General features: G+C 40.6%; 1 protein-coding gene across 1 annotated transcript in view; it reads right to left on the reverse strand.

The window, feature by feature from the left end:
• The window catches only part of Itgb1 (integrin subunit beta 1), a 44,185-nt gene extending 23,136 nt beyond the window's left edge, over positions 1-21,049 (reverse strand). Inside the window, exons 1-4 of the mRNA XM_051201602.1 lie at positions 20,906-21,049; positions 3,522-3,588; positions 1,903-1,988; positions 302-524 (exon numbers count right to left, since the gene is read on the reverse strand). Of these exons, the coding sequence (XP_051057559.1) occupies positions 302-524; positions 1,903-1,988; positions 3,522-3,588 (376 nt within the window). The 5' untranslated portion in view covers positions 20,906-21,049. The remainder of the gene's footprint in view (positions 1-301; positions 525-1,902; positions 1,989-3,521; positions 3,589-20,905) is intronic.
• Positions 21,050-21,412: the final 363 nt, after the last annotated feature.

Here is a 21,412-nt window from a genome sequence, read left to right on the forward strand (position 1 = left end):
GGTGGCACACATCTTTAATCCCTGCACTCAGGAGGCAGAGGCAGGTGGATCTTTGTGAGTTTAAGGTCAGCCTGGTCTACAGAATGAGTTCTGGGACAGCCAAGGCTACACAGAGAAACCCTGTCTCAAAATACAGAAACGAAAAACAATCAAAAAACAACAAAAAGGTTATATCTGCTAAAACTTAACTTGATACCATATTTTCTGGCACCAGTCAACTGCCAAAATCTGAACCCTCCAAAGACAAGATGGAAGGTCTGTATAAAGTTACTATGGAGATATCAAGTGGGGATGGAGGTACCTGATCGCAACTTCAGAAATAGCTGTTGTGGTTGGATCTGAGTTATGTCCTCTGGCCGGAGCTTCTCTGCCATCCCTTTGCTACGGTTGGTGACGTTTTTATTCTTCTTTATAGTTTGGGAGCCTCTTGGGTTTTCTATGTCACTTGGCTGGCAGCCCTTCTTTTTTAAAGCTTCTAAATCATCACAACGTGCAGAAGTAGGCATTCCTTCTTGTAAAAATGTCTACACGATATGTAAAATACTGACATCAGCAAAAAGTGTAACAAGCATGTTGATATAATTATTACTGTATGTAAGCAAAACACAAAAATCATTCATTTCCAGCTTTTTTACATCATAGTAAGTGCTCTTATACAAAAACAAATAAAATGGACTCTGAGAAAGCACTATTTTTCCCCAGACTAAGTGCATATTTTTAAAGTCCAAGTTTCAAGTTCAGAGTGTGTCATCACTCACTAACTATATCCTTCAGTTCTTGGTATACTTAGCCCCTCATTATACATAAGCCCACACATCAGCCAGAAACTTTCTAAAACTTTCTCTTAGAAAAGTCCTTAAACTTGGGCAGATAAAATAGATGCTGATCTATCGTGTCAGCAGCTGCCAGATAAACAGAACCTGTAAAGTGAACCTGCCTCTTTTAATCTACCAATTCTAACCACAACAACTGGTAATGCATGAGCTATGCTCCTCATTTTCTGGAGAAGGAAGGCAAGAGCTTCCATTAGCCTTCCTTAAATATCCCCAATTTCACCCCAGCATACCATATGTAGGATAGTACCATGAGAAAAATTCTGAAATAAAATAAAACTTCTCGTTTTATCTTTCACCTTGTCATGGCCTATGTCATATCTGACATCTGATCAATTAGGCCTTTTGTGTCCAAACACCTTAGTGAAGACATACACAATGACCCTAGCATAACCTCAAATTGACTCATCGCAGTTTTAGTAAGCTTTCTAAAAGAGACCACATTAGGCAAAGTACAAAAAAATCTTTAAAGGAAATAAATGCAAAATCGAAAATCCTGAACTTGAATTTGCATCCATATCCTTTCACTGGGGCTACCTTTTGAGGTTTAAAAAGGCCACACCATCCCCAGTTAGCTCTCTCTGCCTCTTACTGTGGATCAGGATGTGAGTGCTGAGCTACTGCTTCAATGGCTGCCTGCCTGCCTGCCGCCATATATGTGTTTGCACATTCATGATAGCCATGGGCTAACACTGTTCTGAACCCAGAATTAAATGTTTTGTTTGTTTTATAAGCTACCTTGATCATGGTGTTTTGTAACAGTAATAGAAAATTAAGACATGTCTAGTGGGTATTTTCTCAAACAGCACAGTTCTGACCACCAGCACTACTCAATAAACAAAGTCTTTTCAAAATATCTTGGGACCCTAGGCAGGAAAGCCAGGTGTGATGAAGCACAGCTGGGAGGTGGTGGTAGCAACATTGTAAGTTCAGATCCCTGGCTACACTGAAAAGTCAAAATAGTCTGGGCCACATGATACAGTGTATCTTCTCAGGTGCTTCCCAAGGATAAGGCTCTGAGGGAGGCTCAAAAAACAGAGACTAAACTGAACAGTATTAGAAATCTTACCGTATTTGTACACCACCCACAATTTGGCCCTGCTTGTATACATTCTCCACAAGATTTGGCGTTTGCTTTTAAACATCTATTTTTATCTGTTAAAAAAAAAAAAAAAGACAATTTTAAAGTTTCAAAGGCAAAAAAAAAAAAGAATAGATCACAATGAAAGACAGAGATATGTAGATAAACATATGTTAAATATGAACACTCAATCCTAGTTACTAAGCTACAGTAGGCCAGTACAAAGAAAACCTAATGGTCTAGGATCCGCTTGACACTAAGAGTCACAAAAGGGCAGTCATCTTGTCTTTTGTATGACAGATTAGGAACCATTAGCCTAGTTATACACCAGTGGACTATTTTGTTGAAAAGCATGATTTTAGAGCCTATCATTCTAAATGGTTATAGATGTTCTGGTATTTTTAAAGCTGGGTCAGGTTTTGTCTTTTCCTATGAGTTACGGTCACACACCCGTATCTTCCAGGTATTCACTTCACTTTTAGTAGGTTAAGTAACTCCAAATCCATATTCATCCAATTCATCCATATTCAAACAATTGAGTTTGTTTGCATTGCTTTGATTCAATCTAGACTGTCACATCTTTCTACTAGTAAACGTTAGTAAGACTGTTTCCTGATTATCTTTTCTTCTGATTAGAATATAAACTGCACTTGAATTTAAAAAATTTAAGATCTCCCACAATCTACTCCCTAAAAGAACCCTCTAACAAGTTTTTAAGTGTGGTCCTTGGGATACAGGTTCTGGGTGGCTGTAGGTTTTAAGTATCAAATGTATCAAGTTTCCTATTCAGTATCTTTCATCATTTTCACATGTCCATCCTGAGGTCAGATCATTCTAATTATTCTATTTACTATGCAGTTTTTGAGATTCAGATAATAGAATCAGGTATCCATTATTCCAGATGTAGATGGTTATGGTTGCCAGAGAAATTTATAATGTCTTCAGCTTGCTCCACACTCTTATAGATATGCTAACGCTATTCAAGACTTCTTGATCACAGAACAAGAGTATCTTCTAGAAAGTAAACTGCTCCTGAGCAGAACCTACAGCTTTTACTCAACTATATCCCCAACCCTTTGGATTTTATAAATTTGGGGGGAGGGGTGTTTAGCCCAGGCTAGTCTAAAACTCATGATCCTCCTGACTGCCTCTGCCTTCCAAGTGCTGGGATTGCAGGCACGTGCCACTATGCCCCACCTAGTTTCAGTTTCCACTTCATCATCCACCACTGTGCATGTTATTTATTTGCTTCTGAATATATTACATGACTCTGCCTTTGTCCTGGTCCCTTAAGCACTCTCACATTCTCCACATGCTATTGAGTGGTTTCTGACACACTGTTATCTGGAATCTCACTATCTTCACACTGAAGTGGGGGACAATTAACTGATGGTGAGAACCCCTGCAGGCTGCAGGCCCCTTGGAAACCTCTGCCCCTCACTCACAGGAGAGGGCGTGCTGCAGAAGTCAGGAGTAGTGTGATCTAACAGAGGGTTGTTTTCCTACTCCACTCCCCCATGAATCTCACTGACCAAAGACTACTGACACAAAATGCTAAAAGAAAAAGATAACAAGAAAAACATTTTTTTTTTTTTTTTTTTTTTTACCTGTTTGGCCAAATACAGAACAAATCGAGCTGATGAATCCAATCCAGAACACCAGTTGCAAATTCATCTATAACAAAAAAGAATGTATCAAGACTGAGAGAAAACACATATTATGCTCAACCTTCCCTTCTTTTTCCTCTCCAAACTTCTCTACACTGTCATCTGCCTTTCTTTCCCAGCTGCTTACCATACATTTACCCACACTATTCCAACATTTCACACCACATTTGCAAAATGCATTCCTGTCTTCTCTAAGTGAAATGACTTAGAATTCAATTAAATATCACAAAATTACACATCAAGCCAGGCGATGAGGGTAAACATCCTTAATCCCAGCACTTGAGAGGCAAAGGCAGGAAGTTAAAGGCTAGCCTGGTATACAAAGCTAGGTCCAGCACAGCCAGGGCTACACCAAGAAACCCTGTCTCAAAGGATATTATTATTATTATTATTATTATTATTATTATTATTATTATTATTAGGATGATGGTGATAATGCACATGTCCTAAAGAAACCCAGTTAGTATTCCTACAAGCAGAAGGCTATGGTAACATATACTGTAAAATGTCCATCCCCTCAGTCTCCTGGGGCTCTCAGCCCAACAGGCACATCCAGAGGCCCAGTCACCACAGAACCGAGGGTACTTTCTACAACTCAATCAGCCATCTCCATAATGACATCTCTACTGTTTTTTTTTTTTTCTCCTAAGACTGAAACACATCATCATATGTAAGACTCTGACTCAACTCTTCAGTTTGCTTTCCTGTTACTTTCTTCTTTTGCAAGAACATAAACTATGCACAGAATTGGTAAAATATTCCCTCAACTTTCCACAATAACAAAAGGCCTCACTATATAGACTCAGAGTCTGTAGTGTCTGTCCTTCAGTATAGCTCTCCCACTCTGCCGCAGCCAGTAATTTTCTATATGCTAAACAAGCAACTTCTAAGCATTACCCCTTCTTCTATTCAGCCAATCTTTTTTAGTTCCACAATTCATTCCTAATCAAATATGCTCAAAGATGACTGAGATCGGAGAAACCTGTTAGCTCAGCTAACACCTTAACTGCCTACTGTTTGTGGACACCTCCAGTCTAATATACATGCATATGCATCTGCCTCACCCAAAAAATGAAAGGAGAGCAAGGAATGTTCTCTTAGGCATAATCCCAGAACATAATAGGAAGAGACAGGAGGGCTGCCATGAATCCAAGGCTAGTCTGGTCTACACAGCAGAATCACTGTCTTGAGAAAGAGAAAACACCAGCAAGGTGGATGCATGGGGATCAAAAGTACAAGGTCATCCTTCCCCATATAGCAAGTTCAAGGCCTTGTCTAAAAAAGAATGGTTCTTTAAATTCCAGATTAACACTGAGTAGTTCTTTTAAAGCTCTTCAATTTCAAGCCCTTATATCTCACACAGTTCTTCCCAAAGCACAGAAAATGTTCTATTCTGGCCACAGGCCCCTTTCATATGAGGAGTAAAGGCAGGCATATTACAGTGGGATGAGACACAGTCCTAATCCTGGGATGAACACTTCTGCTCCTGAGAGGGGTAGCTCTGAGAGCCATCCATCAGCAATCAGGCTTACTCCAGGAAATGACAGGATGCTGCAGATGGCTTGGGACTATATCCAAGTGGTGACTAAAACCTGAGTGTCACAAAAGTGTGATGTTCTAAAGTATGTCTAAGGTCAGTGTAATTCTCAACAATTCAACTACTGCCACTGATGAGTAGGAACAGAGAACATGCACTCCTGTGGAAGCGGATGAGACAGTATCTGTATGAGGACAGATGCATTCCTTCAGGCTACTTTGATACTTGCTGACTAGCCTTGAGAAATCTTTCAAAATACCATACAAGTCAGATAGACACATTATGACGCAGAGAAAATGATGTTTCCCAATAAGCTGCACTTTAAACCATTACTGTAAGTGCCGAAGACCTCTACTACAAACTTAATAGGCCAAAGAATCTACTAAAGTCCTCTGAAGTGTGTCAAGCTCAGAGGCAGGCAAAAGAAGGTTCCAATGTTCAAGAACAGCTAAGAGAACAAGGACAGCTCTGGACACAACTTGGAGACAGTTGCCAACTCTCCTGTAAATGTCTGTAAGCTGGCAAGAAACAAGAGGCACCATTGTTGCTTGGCGGCATTCATAAATGCTGGGAAGAGAAGTAGTAAGAATCCAGCAGAACTCTAAGGACAATGACAGTAACTTACAAAAAAAGCAAGTGCCAGGAGCATGAGACTAAAACCACACCTTAGAGTGACCCTGAGGGAGGCAGCACAACTGGCATCTGGACCAGGTGCCTGCATGAGGCAGAGTGGGGGGGAAGGCTTGAGAAAGACTGTCATAGTTCACATAGATGTCCTTTCCAGACCTAAAGCCATAACCTTGGGTAGCAGGCCAGTTCAGCAGGTGACTCTTATGCTGAGAAAGGGGGCTTAAAGGTTCTCCATCAATGGCATCTCACTGAAGACAAATCATCATCAGAGGGGGACAACAGAGAAAATGCCATGAGACATGGCCCTAAACCTTTGTCTGCTTTTCTTAGACAAAGGTTGTTAACTGATCTGGTCTCCTAAAAACTTCTACAGCTAAAAGACACTCATTATCATACATGGACTGGTCCTGAAAAGGACATCTCAGGCTGTAACCTAGAGCCTACATCCGTTCACTGATAAACTTCCTGACTATAAGGTAAAGCCTTCCCCGAACTGTCAGGTTTTGTGCCAGCTCCAAAATACAAATGCCTCAAGGAACTAACAGTTCATAGATAACAATGCGAACAATTACAGTATAGTATTATCATGTCTATAAAGAGGGTGAGTGTGGATAAAGTCTCCAGAAAGAAGCTGCTTTCAAACTGAACCTTCTGCACTGCTGATAAGAACTTCAACAACTGTGGAGAGTTAGAAATGCTACAAGTTCAGAGCCAAATTATCTTGAGCCATCTTTTTCCCTGTTAATAGCCATTTACTGCCTGCTATTCTACTTAGGTTTCTATTGCTGTGTTAAAGACCATGAGCAAAGAGCAACTTAAGGAGAAAAGAGTCTATCTGGCTTACAGGTTACAGTCCATCATCAAGAACTCAGGGCAAGAATCTGAAGACAAGGACTGAAGCAGAGACCACGGAAGACTGCTGCTCACTGACTTGCTCTTTATAGCTTGCTCAGCCTGGTTTCTTATATACCCCAGGACCACCTGCCCAAGGATAGCACCCCACAAACAGTGGGCTAGGCCCACCCACATCAGTCACCAACTAAGAAAATGGCCCCCAGGTGGGAATCAATCTGATGAGAGCATCCATCCCATTGAGGGTCCCTCTTCCCAGGTAAGTCTAGGTTTGTATCAAACTGACAAAATCAACCAGCACATTCTCCCTCCTCCATACCCGACTCTCCATTAGGTAAATCCTTCTGAAGGGAAGAACAGTACTAATTACCTTTTGGAATGTATTTACTTATTGGACTACTTCAACAAACCCAAAGTCTAAGAGAGTCACCATGTATCTGCTACTTTTCTACTGTTGTAATAAAATACCATGACCAAGGCAATTTTATTTTGGGCTTATGATTTTAGAGTGTTATAGTTCATGTTGGCAAAGCAGAGGTACTCCTGCTCCAAATTATAATGTTTCCCATAAGATAACTGCCCTCCTCTGAGATGCTCAACTCTTTTATTTTTTAGTTTTTCGAGACAGAGTTTCTCTGTATTGCTTTGGAGCCTGTCCTAGAACTAGTTCTGTAGACCAGGCTGGCCTCAAACTCAGAGATCCACCTGCCTCTGCCTCCCGAGTGCTAGAAGTAAAGACATACACCACTAACACCCAGCTTCAACTCTTTACTCAAAGGATTAAGAGGATGACTTACCTGTGTACTTTATTCTAATGTTTGTAGGTATGAGTTATTTTAATGTTTGTAGGTATGAGTTATTTTAATGTTTGTAGGTATGAGTATACACACATAATCATTAGGGATTTTAAGGACATTTTTTACCAGTACTACTTCTCAATAACAACAACAGGGTTTTTCAAGGTCACTATCATAGCCTATGAAAGATATAACTCTAAATAGTCGAAGAAAAAATTGGTCATTCCCCGAGCAGTGAAGGCAAACACCTTTAATACCAGAACTTGGGAGGAAGAGGCAGGAGAATTTGTATGAGTTCAAAGCCAGCCTGGTCTACAGATGGAGTTCCAGGATGGCCAAGACTACACAAAGAAACCCTGTCTTAAAAAAAAAAAAAAAAAAAAAAAAAAAAAGGAGGGGGGAGGGGAAAGGGAGTAAGAGGAGAAAGGGGAAGATAAGGGCTGAAGAAGGGGAAAAGAGGGAGGGGAGGGAGGGGAAGGGATGGAAGAGAAGTTTGAACTTTTGCTGATTGTGGTGGTGCACCCCTTTAATCCCAACACTTTGGAGGCAGAAACAGGCCATCCTCTGAGTTTGAGGCCAACCTGATCTACAGAGCAAGACCCAGGAAAGCCAGGGATACACAGAAAAACCCTGTCTTCATTTTGGAGGGAAGGGGTGGAGGGAATAAGATCTGGATCATAATGGCTAGTAGATTTTAATGATATAGTTAATCTAGGAGTTTTTTGTTTTGTTTGTTTGTTTAATGGCTTCTACCAGGTGTTCTACTTTGCTTTCTGTTGCTGTGATAAAACACTGATCAAAACCAACCTAGGGAGGAAAGGCTGACTTACACTTCCAGGTCCAGCACTGAAGGAAGACAGCACAGGGGCTCACTCATACAAGAACCTGGAAGTAGGAACTTAAGTAGAACCATAGAGAACACTTTGGGGGACTGCTTCCTCAACATAAAGAACACTTTGGGGGGGGGCTGCTTCCTCTGGCTTGCTCAACTATAATACAACTACCCACCTAGGGATAACTCAGCCGACAGTGGACTGGACCTACCTGCATCAAATAGCAATCAAGAAAATGCCCCAGAAACATGCCTAGAAGCCAATCAGTTGGAAGACATTTATTCATTGATGTTCCCTCTTTCCACATGACTCTAGGTTTGTGTCAACTTGATAGCTGAAGCTATCACACCAGCCATTTCTTTCTCTCCCTGAAGACTGCTCACCTGCCTACTAATCAACTTGATCTACATCAGATCCTAGTAAACCTTTCCTAAAAATGGGAAAAGTGAATAGTATTTAGTAAATAAATCGTGGCTACCACATATACAAAATGTGATGCCTGCCCAAGAAGAGGAACTGTGAGTCAAAGTCTCCAAAAGAAGCTGGTTTCAAACTAAATCATCTTGGAGACTGCATTTAATTAGGTAAAGATGTGCTGCTGTTAACCTTGCCTGCCTAAGGCACCTGATTAATCTAATAAAAAACTGAATGGCCAATAGCTAGGAGTAGAGGGATGGCAAGGTTGTTGAACAGAAAGAATAAATAGGAGGAGAAGTCTAGCCTCAAGAACAAGAGAAAAGAGAGAACAAGGAAGAAAGAGAGGGAAACGTGGGGCCGGGAGCCAGGCATCCACCAGCCAGCCAGACACTAGAGGCAGTGAAAGTAGGGCATCCAGAATGAAAGAAAGGTAAAAGGTCCTGAGGCAAAACATAGATGAAGAGAAACAGGTTAATTTAAGTTATAAGAGCTAGTGGATCAAGCATAAACTAAGGCTGAGTATAATTAATAATAAGTCTCCTCGCTGAACAGTGCTAGTACACACCTTTTGTTATTAGCACTTCAACAAGAGGAAAACCATGCCTAATACTGCAAACCTAGCTATGTACTCAGTCCGAGTGAAGTCACTCACTAGCACAAAGTTATTGGAGGAGAGTTTACAACCTCTAATTTACTAAACCAGCATAACCCACAGATAAGCGTAGTCTTCACCTCTCACCAAGGAAACTTCCCTCTGCAACAGAGACCATTATATAAAACAACAACCAACCAAATGGAGCCCAGTCCCAATTGATACATCTACAACACACTAACACCTAAAGTTCAGGGAACACTAAAGAGGCAGCAGAAGGTAAGAGCCGAGTATCAGAGAGTTTGCTGTCAGATTGTGTCTCCTAGTAACATCAGAATCTACATACATGAAGCCTCTCCAACATGAATGCTCAAGCATGAGCTAAACAAGGATGACACCAATGGACATGCCAAACTGACCAGAGAAAAGCCTAGAACTATAGGTGCCCAAGGGAAGCTGGGAGAGGGAGAATAGTCTTCCCCAGGAAAGAGCATACCCATTGGCTGTCCAGTGCCAAACAATCAGCCCTAAAAACATACATACATACATGTAACATTATATAGATTATATTTAGGAATATATACATATATTTATACATATATGCATGCATTAACCATAAATTAAAAAAAAGAAGCCATGAATTTGAAGGAGAGTGGGAGGGAGGGTTTGAAGAGAGGAAAGGGGAAAATACTAAAATTATATTACAATATCAAAAAAAAGATAATGCTCAAAAATGTTTTGCTGGACTATATAAAATTACATAAACTTGTTCTCTGACATTACTCAAGAGCTCAGAAAGAAATGAGACCACCTCTGTTTTACAGATGAGGAATCCAAACCTCAAAGAGGTTAAGTAACCGCACAGATGGAATTATCACCTGAGCTCCTGAACCCAGAAACTATGACCTGATTCTGTGCTTCACTAAGTACAATCCTTGAAGACCTACTTAGTCACTATTTTAAAAGAATGAACATCTGTCTAGAGTTAGAACTGATTCAGAGCACAGAAATGGAAAGGGCTTATGATGATGTTCTATGGGTTTATTTATTAAACACTTCAAGTGAATGGAAGCCAACAAGTTATTCTAATCTCCAAACAGATACCAGTTTTGTATCCTGTTCCCACAAAAGCATCTCAAGGTTAGATTTTTTTAACCATATTCAATTTTATCTAAGGCAACATAATTCATTCCTGAGCAAAATATTAAGGATAACCTACAAATAATCCGTTTAATAAGAATTAGCCCACATTTATGCAACTGTTTGAATCTTCAGAGTAAACTTCTCTTTATTCAAAATTGATCTTTCCTGGGTCTTTTTTTAAAATTTACTACATTTTTAATAAAATATAAATAACTCAGCTGGTATTCCTTTTTACTTTTTTGTTTTTAAGACAGGGTCTCACTTTGCAGCCTGGAATTCTGTGTAGATGAGGCTGGCCTCAGACTCACAGAGATCTGCTTTTCTCTGCCTCCCAAGTTCTGGGATTAAAGGTATGCACTCCTTTTATATGTACAGATGAAATCTTTTAAAGCTTGATATACAGAGTGTGTATCTCTTATTCAAACTGCATGGGGGCCAAAAGTGCTGGACATTTTTCAGACTCTGAAATAGCTGCATGTGTGCAGTGATATATCTTGGAAATATCTTATAGTGCTGGCTTTCCTGGAACTTGCTTTGTAAAGTCTAATATAAAACCTCCTTATGTTTAATACGTATCTTAAACACATGCCTGAAGGTAGTTCTATTGAATATTAAGTGTACCTGGATACCACTGACGCCCTGAAGGGACACTAGGTGCAAAACTTTCCAAGTGTGCCATGTTGACATTAAGAGATTTATATCTTGGACCATTAAAGATTTTCAGATAAAGGATGTTCCACATACTAACTTTGTAGAAATTCATTATTATTTTGGAAGAAATTACTTTAAAAAATAAGAAACTGTCTCAGGCAGCAAAGTTACTTGCTCAGTTCAAATCCCTAATGGCCATGTAAAATGCTGGTGTCAACAATGTGTGCCCATAATCCTAATATGGGGAGTGAGGTGGGGGAGGCAAGGAGACCCCAGGGGCTTGCTGTTCAGGCAACACAGCCACATCTGAGCTCTAAGTTCAGTGAGAGATCCTGTCTCCAAAGAATAAGGTAGAGGACAATTAAAGAAAACACCCCGTCAACCTGTGGCCTCCACAAAGTATGTGTAAGCCAACTCACACAAGATGAAGCACCAGACAGCTGGAGATGAAGCTCAGGGGTAAAGCACTAGCCTGGCATGTGCAAGACCGTCTTTAATCCCCACTGTCACAAACAAGTATCCACCAGATTATTTCTTAGTAAGAAATAGTCTTATTATGTGGGTACATCTGCACTCTTTCCAATGAATTAACCAACCGAGAAAAACAGTGCATACCTAGTGTGTGCAAGACTTGTAAATAAATAGGCTCTAATAAGAAAACCTCAGGCCAAATCCCAAAGGCCAAGATTTTAACAAAGTCAGAATTCAAATATGAAAAGCTAAAGATTTACATCATTCTAATATATCCTGTTATATCATAGCATTTTTAAAGCTTTTAACTTTAATGGTAGAAAATATGCTACTTTTATTTAGGTATGTTATAAGTATCTCCTAAATGCTAAATCACCATTCCCCATATCAGCTTTTTTTTTTTTTTTTTTTTTTTTTTTTTTTCCCCTCAAAACAAGGGTTTCTCAATATTATTTTGGAACCTGTCCTGGAACTAGCTCTGTAGACCAGGCTGGCCTCGAACTCACAAAGATCCACCTGCCTCTGCCTCCCAAGTGCTGGGATTAAAGGCATGAGCTACCAACGCCCAGCTTCCTGAATCTGCCTTTTAAAGAGGGTGAAGGAGCTGGGTAACCCCAGTGTCAGGGGGCAGAGGCACATGACTCTTTTGAGTTTTGAGTCAACCTGGACTACATAAGGAGTTCCAGACCAGCCAGAATTACACAGTGAGACACTATCTCTCCAAAATAAATCAATGATAGACAGACAGACAGACAGACTGACAGACTGATTGATTGATTATAGAGAAATAAAGACTGATAGGGAGGGAGGGAAATAAGGCAATAACAGATTTTAACACATAAAAATCAATGTTTAAAAAAAATAAATAAAAATAAAAATCAATGTTTAAGAAAAATAACATAGGAAACTAAAAAAAAAAAAAAAAAAAAAAAAACTCTAGAAATTAACAAATGGTTCCTTCTACTGTCACCCATGGACAATAATAAAATGGAAAGACCTTGAAAAACAGAAACCAATCTTTTGAGCTCCCTATCATCTGAGGGTGAGATGTGGAAATGAAGTCAGATCATTTCAAGATAACCTTTCTCTTACAGGAAGAACAATTAATACTCAACTTCTTCTGTCTGACAGGTAGAGGTATGGTGATGACTAGGGAGTCAGTCATTGACCCAATCATTAATAACAAGAACAAATTAAGTATTAACAAAATTTAGCAAACAGAGCCAAGTGTGGTGGTACACACCTTTAATTCCAGCACTTAGGAGGCAGAAGTAAGTGAGCTCTGTGAGTTCAAGACCAGACTGTTCTACAAAGCAAGCTCCAGAACAGCCAGGGCTACAAAAAGAAACCCAGTCTCAAGCAAACAAACAGACAAAAGAACAAAACAAAAAAAGTATCAAAAAGCACGAGGAAGAAACCAAGGATAGAAAAAAGAGGCTAAGTAATCCAGCATGGAAATATTGGTAGCACCTCACTGAGCTTACTGCCCTACAAGTACACAATAGTCTCACTAGACCGCCTCCCAAACACGAGCCAAGACTGCCCTGACTGCAAAGGACTTGAAGAACTCAATGAAAACCTTTTCTAATCAACAAAACATTTGTCTGAGCTTAATAAACTCCAACAATGAAGGCTGTTGTATGAAGCTGAGCATAGTTCATGCTTATAATCCCAATACTTTGAGGCTGAGGTAAAAAGAATTTCTATAAGTTTGAGGATAGTTTGTTCTTCTATACAGCAAATTCCAGGTTGGTTAAGCTACAATAAAATAATAATAATAATAAATTAATATGTGTTTGGTCCCAAAGCTCACAAAAGAATCTGAAAACAATTCACTCACACCACAAATAGATACCTTAATAAAAGAATACAAGCTGACACAACAAATCTATAATCCCTAACTAGTGATGATTCCACCATCCCAATGAAAATCAAGAGTATGGATGTCCTCTTCAGAAATCATAAACACCAAGAATATTATCAACAAAACAAGATCAAGCCTGATACGTCACACAAAACAAACTAGCAAAAGGAAGAGAAAACATGACAGAATGTGTGGTGAACCCACAGACAACTGACACCCATCTCCACCACCCTTGCCCAAAAGAAGGGCAGCCCCATGGAAAAGCACCAAATTCAAATCAGACACTAAAAAGTAAACCCAGTGAGTGTCAAAGGATGGATTTTGAAAACACAGCATTTTATGCAAAGCTATTAAGCCAAAATATGAACAGGCAGTCCACAGTAAGAGAAAAACTGCTTTCCTTCCCCACACCATCTGCTATCAAATGAGACTTTCCAAACTAACCTAGTAAGCTGTGCCGTTAGACTTTCCATATATGCAAATCATTCTTCCTTTCTGCTTTCTGTTGTTGTTTTGTTTTTCCCTATGAATAGGGAAAATGTGAGTTATCAAATGTTTCAGTTGACAAAATTTACTTTGTTCCCAAGTGTAAGTGTTCAGAAATCATGGCAGAAGTTCACTACCTGGGGGCTGGAGAAATAAGAAGCCTCAGTGCTTAAGAGCATTTGCTGCTCTTGCAGAGGACTTAGGTCCTGCTCCCACCCATCCACACCTGGCAGCTTAAGACATCTGAAATTCCAGGACCAGAAGTTCCCATCGCCCTCTTCTACCCTCTGCTGACAGCAATATACACGAGGTACACATGCATACATGCAGGCACATACACATAAAATTAAATAAATCTTTAAAAAAGAAAGTTAAATGCCTGTTAGTATTAACTGCAACATTTTCATTCCATATTTAATTTTTAATTTCAATTAGGAAGAATTTTGAGGTACATTTCAACATTGCATAATCTTATCTACTAGTTTAAATAGATTATTCCAAAATTTTTTCTTGATCAGATTCATTCTGACCACATTTTATCCTCTCTTCCTTCTCTCTCCCTTCAGTGGACAGAACAAGCACAACCAAGGCACACTTTATACAACAAATGCATAAAACAAAATTACAGAAATCATTTCTCATTTTACTCAAAAGTACACTGGAAGTGAGCGGCACCAATTTCAGAATTTTGGAAAGGATGAAATAAGATGATGAAGGAAAAGTTTTAGCAACAAATATGTTTGTACTGCTCTTCTTATTACTGGCAAATATTTAGTGATCATAGGAGAAAACAAAACCTGGATGACTATTTAATTTGTATTTCTCAACTTGTTTTGTTGTTCTGTGCTAGAGTCTGAACCTAGGACCGTGAAAATATGAACAGACTCTACCACAAAAGACACCTCCAACTTCTGCAACTCTTTTAAAGTCATGCTTCCATGAATCTTCAATAAATATTACATTCTCCAAATTTAACAGCAGAATGCTAAATGTACAGTTTCAAGCATCAATATCATAATAATTAAATAATACATCCCCACTACTGGCCTAAGAGCCAAAATCATAACATGAAATAAATCATACATAATCTATAAAATACTGACCATAATAGAAAGAGCTATTAACATCCTAATTTCATAGTATGAAGTTTATTCCTATTCAATATTCAGTACACATATAGACTGTGAAATAAACTTCCGTGTTTCAAATGTTCCATATTGGATTCTGAATGTAAATATTTTTACCCCTCCACTGAAACTACGTTCCTTAAGCAAAATGCAATGCTTTTTTTTTTCTTCTACCTTTGTGACTTTTACTTGTCTTTTGTTTTAGTTTATTTGGATCTTTAATCTTCAACAGCCACAATAAACAGAATTCATTCTTTTCTTTAAAGAACATAATCTGCGGCCAGTAGCCCACACCTTTAATCCCAGTACTCAGGAGGCAGAGACAGTTGGATCTCTGTGAGTTCGAGGCCAGCCTGTTCTACAAGACTAGTTCCAGGACAGTTTCCAAAGCCACAAAGAAACCCTGTCTCGAACCCCACACACACAAAAAAAGAACATAATCTTGATGTTGCCTAGCACAAAACAATGGCAAACTTCCAGTGACACTCAATTACTTGTTATTTTTACTATTTTTTAATTCATGTATGTGTCATATCTTGAAAAGAACTCAGGCCTTCGTTTTACCTTTCCATGACATACACACAGTCATATGCAAGTAATATTTGCCAAGTTAGACAGGGCTATACCTCCCAACTCCATTGTCTTTTGGTCTCTTTTAAACACATCATTCATGTCATCCATACCTTAGCTCAGCCCATTCCTCATTCAGACCTCATCTTCTCCACCAAACCTTCCAAAACCACTTAAGCCGCAGGTGACCTTTTAATCAAAAACTGAAAGTATCATCTGGTATGGTACACTGACTGTAGAAAAAACTCTTTGGTTTCTGTCATGTTTTCCTGAGTGGAACACAATTGTCCCAACTAAGGAATTCACTAAAAAATCAAAGACATGTGGACCTCTTGATTTACACTCACTGAGCACAATGTTCTCAGTCTCAGCACACGGATGAGCTAATGCACAAGTAAAGACACCCAGACAAAGGGCTTCCCGTAATAGACTTGACTAATCAGCACTGGCAGATTCTTCCCAGGGTCATTTGTACAGCATTTACTTTCTTACGATGACAGGAGAAAATGGCTGCCCGGAGCTGGAGAGGTGGCTCAACAGTCAAGAGCATTTGCTGCTCTTCCTGACAACCCAAGTTCAGTTCCCAGAGCTCACAACCACCTGCAACTCCAGCTCCAAGGAATCTAAAGCCTCTGGCCTCTGAAGAAGCTTGGATTCATGTGTACAAACTCATATTCAGAAACATATATCTACATACAATTAAAAATAGTTTTTAAAGATTTAAAGAAAATGATTTCTCATGAAAGAGCAAAAATTGCACTCTGCAGTACTTACATCAGGCAGCCACTGGCTCTCATCTCAAAATGAGAGCAAAGTGCAGATGTGAAACCAAAGCCCTAGGGAGTGGAGGACCAACGTCAAGCAGAAATCCAGAGTCAGAGCCTACTCTGAAACCCAGGTTTCCCAGGGAGAAGCCTCTCCTAAGTCAAATTGGGGCTCTGACCACTGCTCTGAGAGAAGGGTGTAGAAATAAGCTAGTCTTTAATTTAAACACACTAATAGCTGGAAACCCTACAAATTCTTACACACTCTCTAAAATGGCTGGCAAAAAAACAAAACAAAACAAAAATCTGCTTTCCCTATTCCTCTTCCCCCACCCACCTCTTAAGAGTTCCCTGATTCTCTCTCAGGGGTCCCTTTCTACTCCACACTCTGGTGCTTTTATCTCCAACCTACTCTATCAACCAGTATTGATGGATGACTAATTCTCAATCCCAAGCAACACATCTGTACCTATGCCCCAAGGTCACCTTTCAAAAGCTCAGCATTGTAGATGCTACCCTCTTGTGGTTACTTACCTCCCTGGGTAAATGCACCACTTAGTCATTTAACTCTGTTTCTGTCAGCAAGAACTCCTGTCTCACCAATTCTCCTTCCTAAACAGCATGATTCTTGTTTCCCCACCTGCAACCACTTGGGATCTCTTAAGTTTTTGAGTCTCACCTTTGTCACAAAAAAAAAAAAAAAAAAAAAAAAAAAAAAAATTGGGAGTATCTACATTATTTATAAATTAAAAATACCTATTTTTATAGCAACACAATACAACTATACTGCATAATAAACACTTTGATCTTTTAAAAGCTACAAAGTGTCTAAAATGTTCTTCCTTGTAGTCCAATGAGTTGTTTTACATATCCTTGTAGTTAGAAACAATATTTTGAAGCCTTGGTATAATGAGACTGTTCCTGCAAGTAAGAATTTTATGTATACACATCCATATATTCTTATACTTATAAAAATACTTATATAATATGTACATGCATGTATATGTATGCATGTCTGTGTACTAGATTGTTTTGTGTGTCAACTTGACAGAAGCAGAGTCATCAGAGAGAAAGGAGGAGCCTCAATTGAGGAAACGCCTCCATAACATCCAGCTGTAAGGCATTTTCTCAATTAGTGATCAATGGAGGAGGGTCCAGCCCATGTTGGGTTGTGTCATCTCTGGGCTGGTGGTCCAGGATACTGTAAAGCAGGCTGGGCAAGCCATGTGAGGCAAGCAAGCTAGTAAACAACACCTCTCCATGGCCTCAGCATCAGTTCCTGTCTCCAGGTTCCTGCCCTGCTTGAGTTCCTGTCCTGACTTCCTTCAATAATGAACAGCAATAAGGAAGTGTAAGCTTTTAAAATAAACCCTTTTCTCCCCAACTTGCTTTTTGGCCATGGTATTTCATCAAAGCAACAGAAACTCTATCTAAGGCAGTCTGCTTATGTATAAATGTAAATTTGAAGGAGCCTTTTTTCTCATGTACACATTTCATGATAATATGCAAGCTAGACATACTAGTAAAGATAAGTATTATCTTCTAGAGCCACACACCAAAAATAAAGTTTTCAAACTGTGAGGAATTTACCAAGTACAGCTCTGCTGTTCTTCATGCAGCTCCTGGAAGTGAGGTACACTGCTCTCACCTACCTACTTCAGTCTCCAACTTGTCAGTATTGTGTGGGCTGCCCTTCAGTACACCTGCGCTTTCTGAGATGGTAGACTGCTACCGCTCCAGATCTGATCCAGAGGCTTGCTTATTCTTTCCTACCTTTATCCTCACATCCCTAACATACAATAAACAAACTGAAAACATATAGCCAGTCACAACAAACAGTAATATAACTGAAAACACTAATATAACCAACTCTCAAACTCACTAATTTGCAGATAAATGGTAAAAGCTTATTTTAACATATTCACAGATTCCATCTACAATGAATCTTCAAATCAGCTGGGCTTCTTACAATCAAGAATTTTACATTTAAATTATGAGGAAAAAAAATTCCTCTAAAACTTTCACCAGCTACAACATGTTTATCTCATCACTCTGGCAGCATAGTTAAGAGCAGTACATTCACAGGACACTAGTACAGGTATTGTCTTCAGACAACAAGCTATATTATACACCTCCTCTATACACAACCTGTTATACAAAACCCTGTAAGCCAGGGTTGGCTTTGCTAGCAAAAAGCCAAACAGTTAGGAACAACATTTGATAGCAAACATTCTGGACAAAGGTATTAATTTTCAATTTAATACATCAAACCAATTAATTTTCCTTGTAATAAATAGTGATGAAAGGTGGTCAGTGTCCTTTTGGAGTTAATCAACACAGAACTACATTTTCATTTCAGTGATACTGATCCAGGGCAGAATCAAATTAGGCTGATCAGTAAACTAAAAGGTAACTGGTGTTAAAAGCACTATATCCAGGACCCAGTGGTGGTGATGGAGCATGCCTTTGATCCCAGCACTAGGGAAGCAGAGGCAGGAGGATCTCTGAGAGTTTAAAGCCAGCATGGTCAACAAAACAAATTCCAGGACAGCCAGGGCTACATGGAGAAACCCTGTCTTGAAAACCCTTACCCCCACCCCCACAAAAAAAAAAAAAGGTACTAAATCCAGTAATCTTTTTTTTTTCAACTTTGTTAATTCTGTACTTGCACTTTTCATTTACAGAATATTGAAGATTAAAAGCAACTTGGGGAGAGGGATGCTTAAAAAACTAAAAAAAGCAAACAAACAGCTCAGTGGTTAAGAGCACTAGCTGCTCTTCCAGAGGACCTGGTTCTATTCCTAGTACCCACACAGTGACTGACAACCATCTTCATTCAGTACAGTTCCAGGGGATCTGGCTCCCTCTTCTGTCTTCCACAGATGCTGGAATGCACACTGCAAACAAACATGCAAACACCCACCCACAAAATATTTAAAACTTAAACTTTTAAAAAAATAACAACCTGGGTCAATGAGATGGCTCAGCACATGCAAGTGTCTTCCTGAACCAGACAACCTGAATTCAATCCCTGGAACTCACATAATTGTGGAATAAAAAAACAAACCTTACAAATTTGTCCTCTGACCCCAGACATGCATGTCACTACACCCACACACAAAAATAATTATAAATTAAAATTAAAGACATCATCTTAGTGCAGAACTTCACATCCCTTTAAAAAGAATTCAATAACACAGATTCTTCAACTGTAGTCCTGTGAATTCATATAGATAAGCTATAATTTGCTTTCTACTAACATAAGAAACTAACACTCTAGTATCTTCTACTCTCCCCAAGTGTCCATATATGACATACCAGTGTTTCATCTGTTTTATATTTGTCCAGTCACTTATCAATGATGAATGAATCAAAACCACTCATAAATACTAATATACTGAGATTCTTAAGTCCCTTCCCTTCTAGTCTTAATGTCCATAAATGTGTAATAGGTTAACTTTCAACTAAAATTTCGTAGTCCTTTCTACAGATTAGCTATGGTATGACTTATTGTATTGGCTGTCTGTGATTTAAGAAAGAAATTAATCGAAATTTATCTAACATTTATTTGTGTACTATGGAAGCAACAACCAAAAAAAGTAAAACATAAAAATAAGCTTAAATCATACCACCCTTTTCATACCACGTGGTACGGCAGAGCCAGGAAACCTTCCTAATGCTACCAAAACATTCCAGGAAGTTTGCAGACCTTTTTAATGTACCAAGGAGCAATGAAAATGAATCAATATATATATATGGAGCATTATTGTCTAAACTTGCGGTTTCACATCTTACTGTGCCTTGTTTTTTGTTTTTTTAATCCAGATTGGCATTGCCTTTGTCCTATACCTAGTTGATTTTACATTAGCTGAGGTTACTCGAAGTTCAAATTGGGCTCTGGAGGTGAACTACTTAAACTCCTGCCCCTGAGTAAATTGATAAGTCCCTATACCCGCATGGATCGGGGTCTGCAGTAAGGTCAGTACATGTAAACACATGCTGGAAGCTGGGCCTGACCCGTCAGTAGTATCCCAGTTATTACTGTAACTAGTGTAGGAGCTTCTTTTCTCTTTTATAAATGAGGAAACGGAAATAGGATAATTTATCACTCACTTTACCGCTGAGTGCTAGGTTTCAAATGAAAAGTTCGAATTCAGTGTGGCATTCGGGATCAGGACGGTCATAAGCCCAGCCTGTCACTAGGAGGCATGAGAACGGGTAGGCACCACACTCCACGAGGCCTCGGGCCGGCACCGCCTGGAGGACCACGGACGCCGCGGCCTGGTTCCCGGGGTCCCGCGCCAAGCTCGGGAGAAGCTGGGCACCGGTGGACGGAACCCCTCAGGAGTCGCTGGGCACCGCCATCCCTTGGCCCGCCACGCCCCGGTGTGGCAGGCGGGGCTCGCGACCCTCCCTCTAAGACCCTCCCTTAAGGCAAAGGCGGGCGGGGTGGAGAACTGCAGCCGGACGTGGCGGCGCGGCCGAGTCTCTGAGACCTGACTCGCCCGGCCCAGGCCGCGATGAGACACGCCGGGTCAGCCCTGGTGGCCCAGGGCCCATGTCCGCAAGTCCGTACGCCCGCGGCCTTACCTTTCCCCAGCGTCCGCCCGGCACGCGTGCGGCCCGGGCTCCGCCGCGTTCCGCCTCTCGGGGGGTCTCGGGCGGGTGTCGGCGTGCCTCGGCCCTTCGGAGGGTCTCGGGAGGGTGTCGGCGGGCCTCGGCTTCTCGGATGGTTTCGGGCGGTGTCGGCGGGCCTCGGCCGCTCGGCGGGTCTCTGCGGCTCTTGAGTGTGTGGGCGGAGACTCGGCCCGACGACTCCCTCAGGAAGCCGGTCCGGCCCCGCCCCCGAGGCGAAGATCCCTCTCCCAGGCCGGCCGCCAGGCCTTTCTCTCCCTCCGGAAACGCATTCCTCCGCGCCGCGTCAGCCGCGCCCGAAGTAGGGGGGAGGCGGCAGGAAGGAGGAAGGTGGGGCCGGGTGCAGACAAAGGAGCCAGGAGGCCTGGTCCTTTCTGAAAGGGCTTGGCGCTGCAGTAGCCAAAGCGCCGGCTCACCGGCGGGAAGGCCCAGCCGAAGCCGGGATCCCTTCCCCGAGGACCC

Source organism: Phodopus roborovskii, unplaced genomic scaffold (genome assembly GCF_943737965.1).
Source record: "Phodopus roborovskii unplaced genomic scaffold, PHOROB, whole genome shotgun sequence".
Taxonomy (NCBI): Eukaryota; Metazoa; Chordata; class Mammalia; order Rodentia; family Cricetidae; genus Phodopus; species Phodopus roborovskii.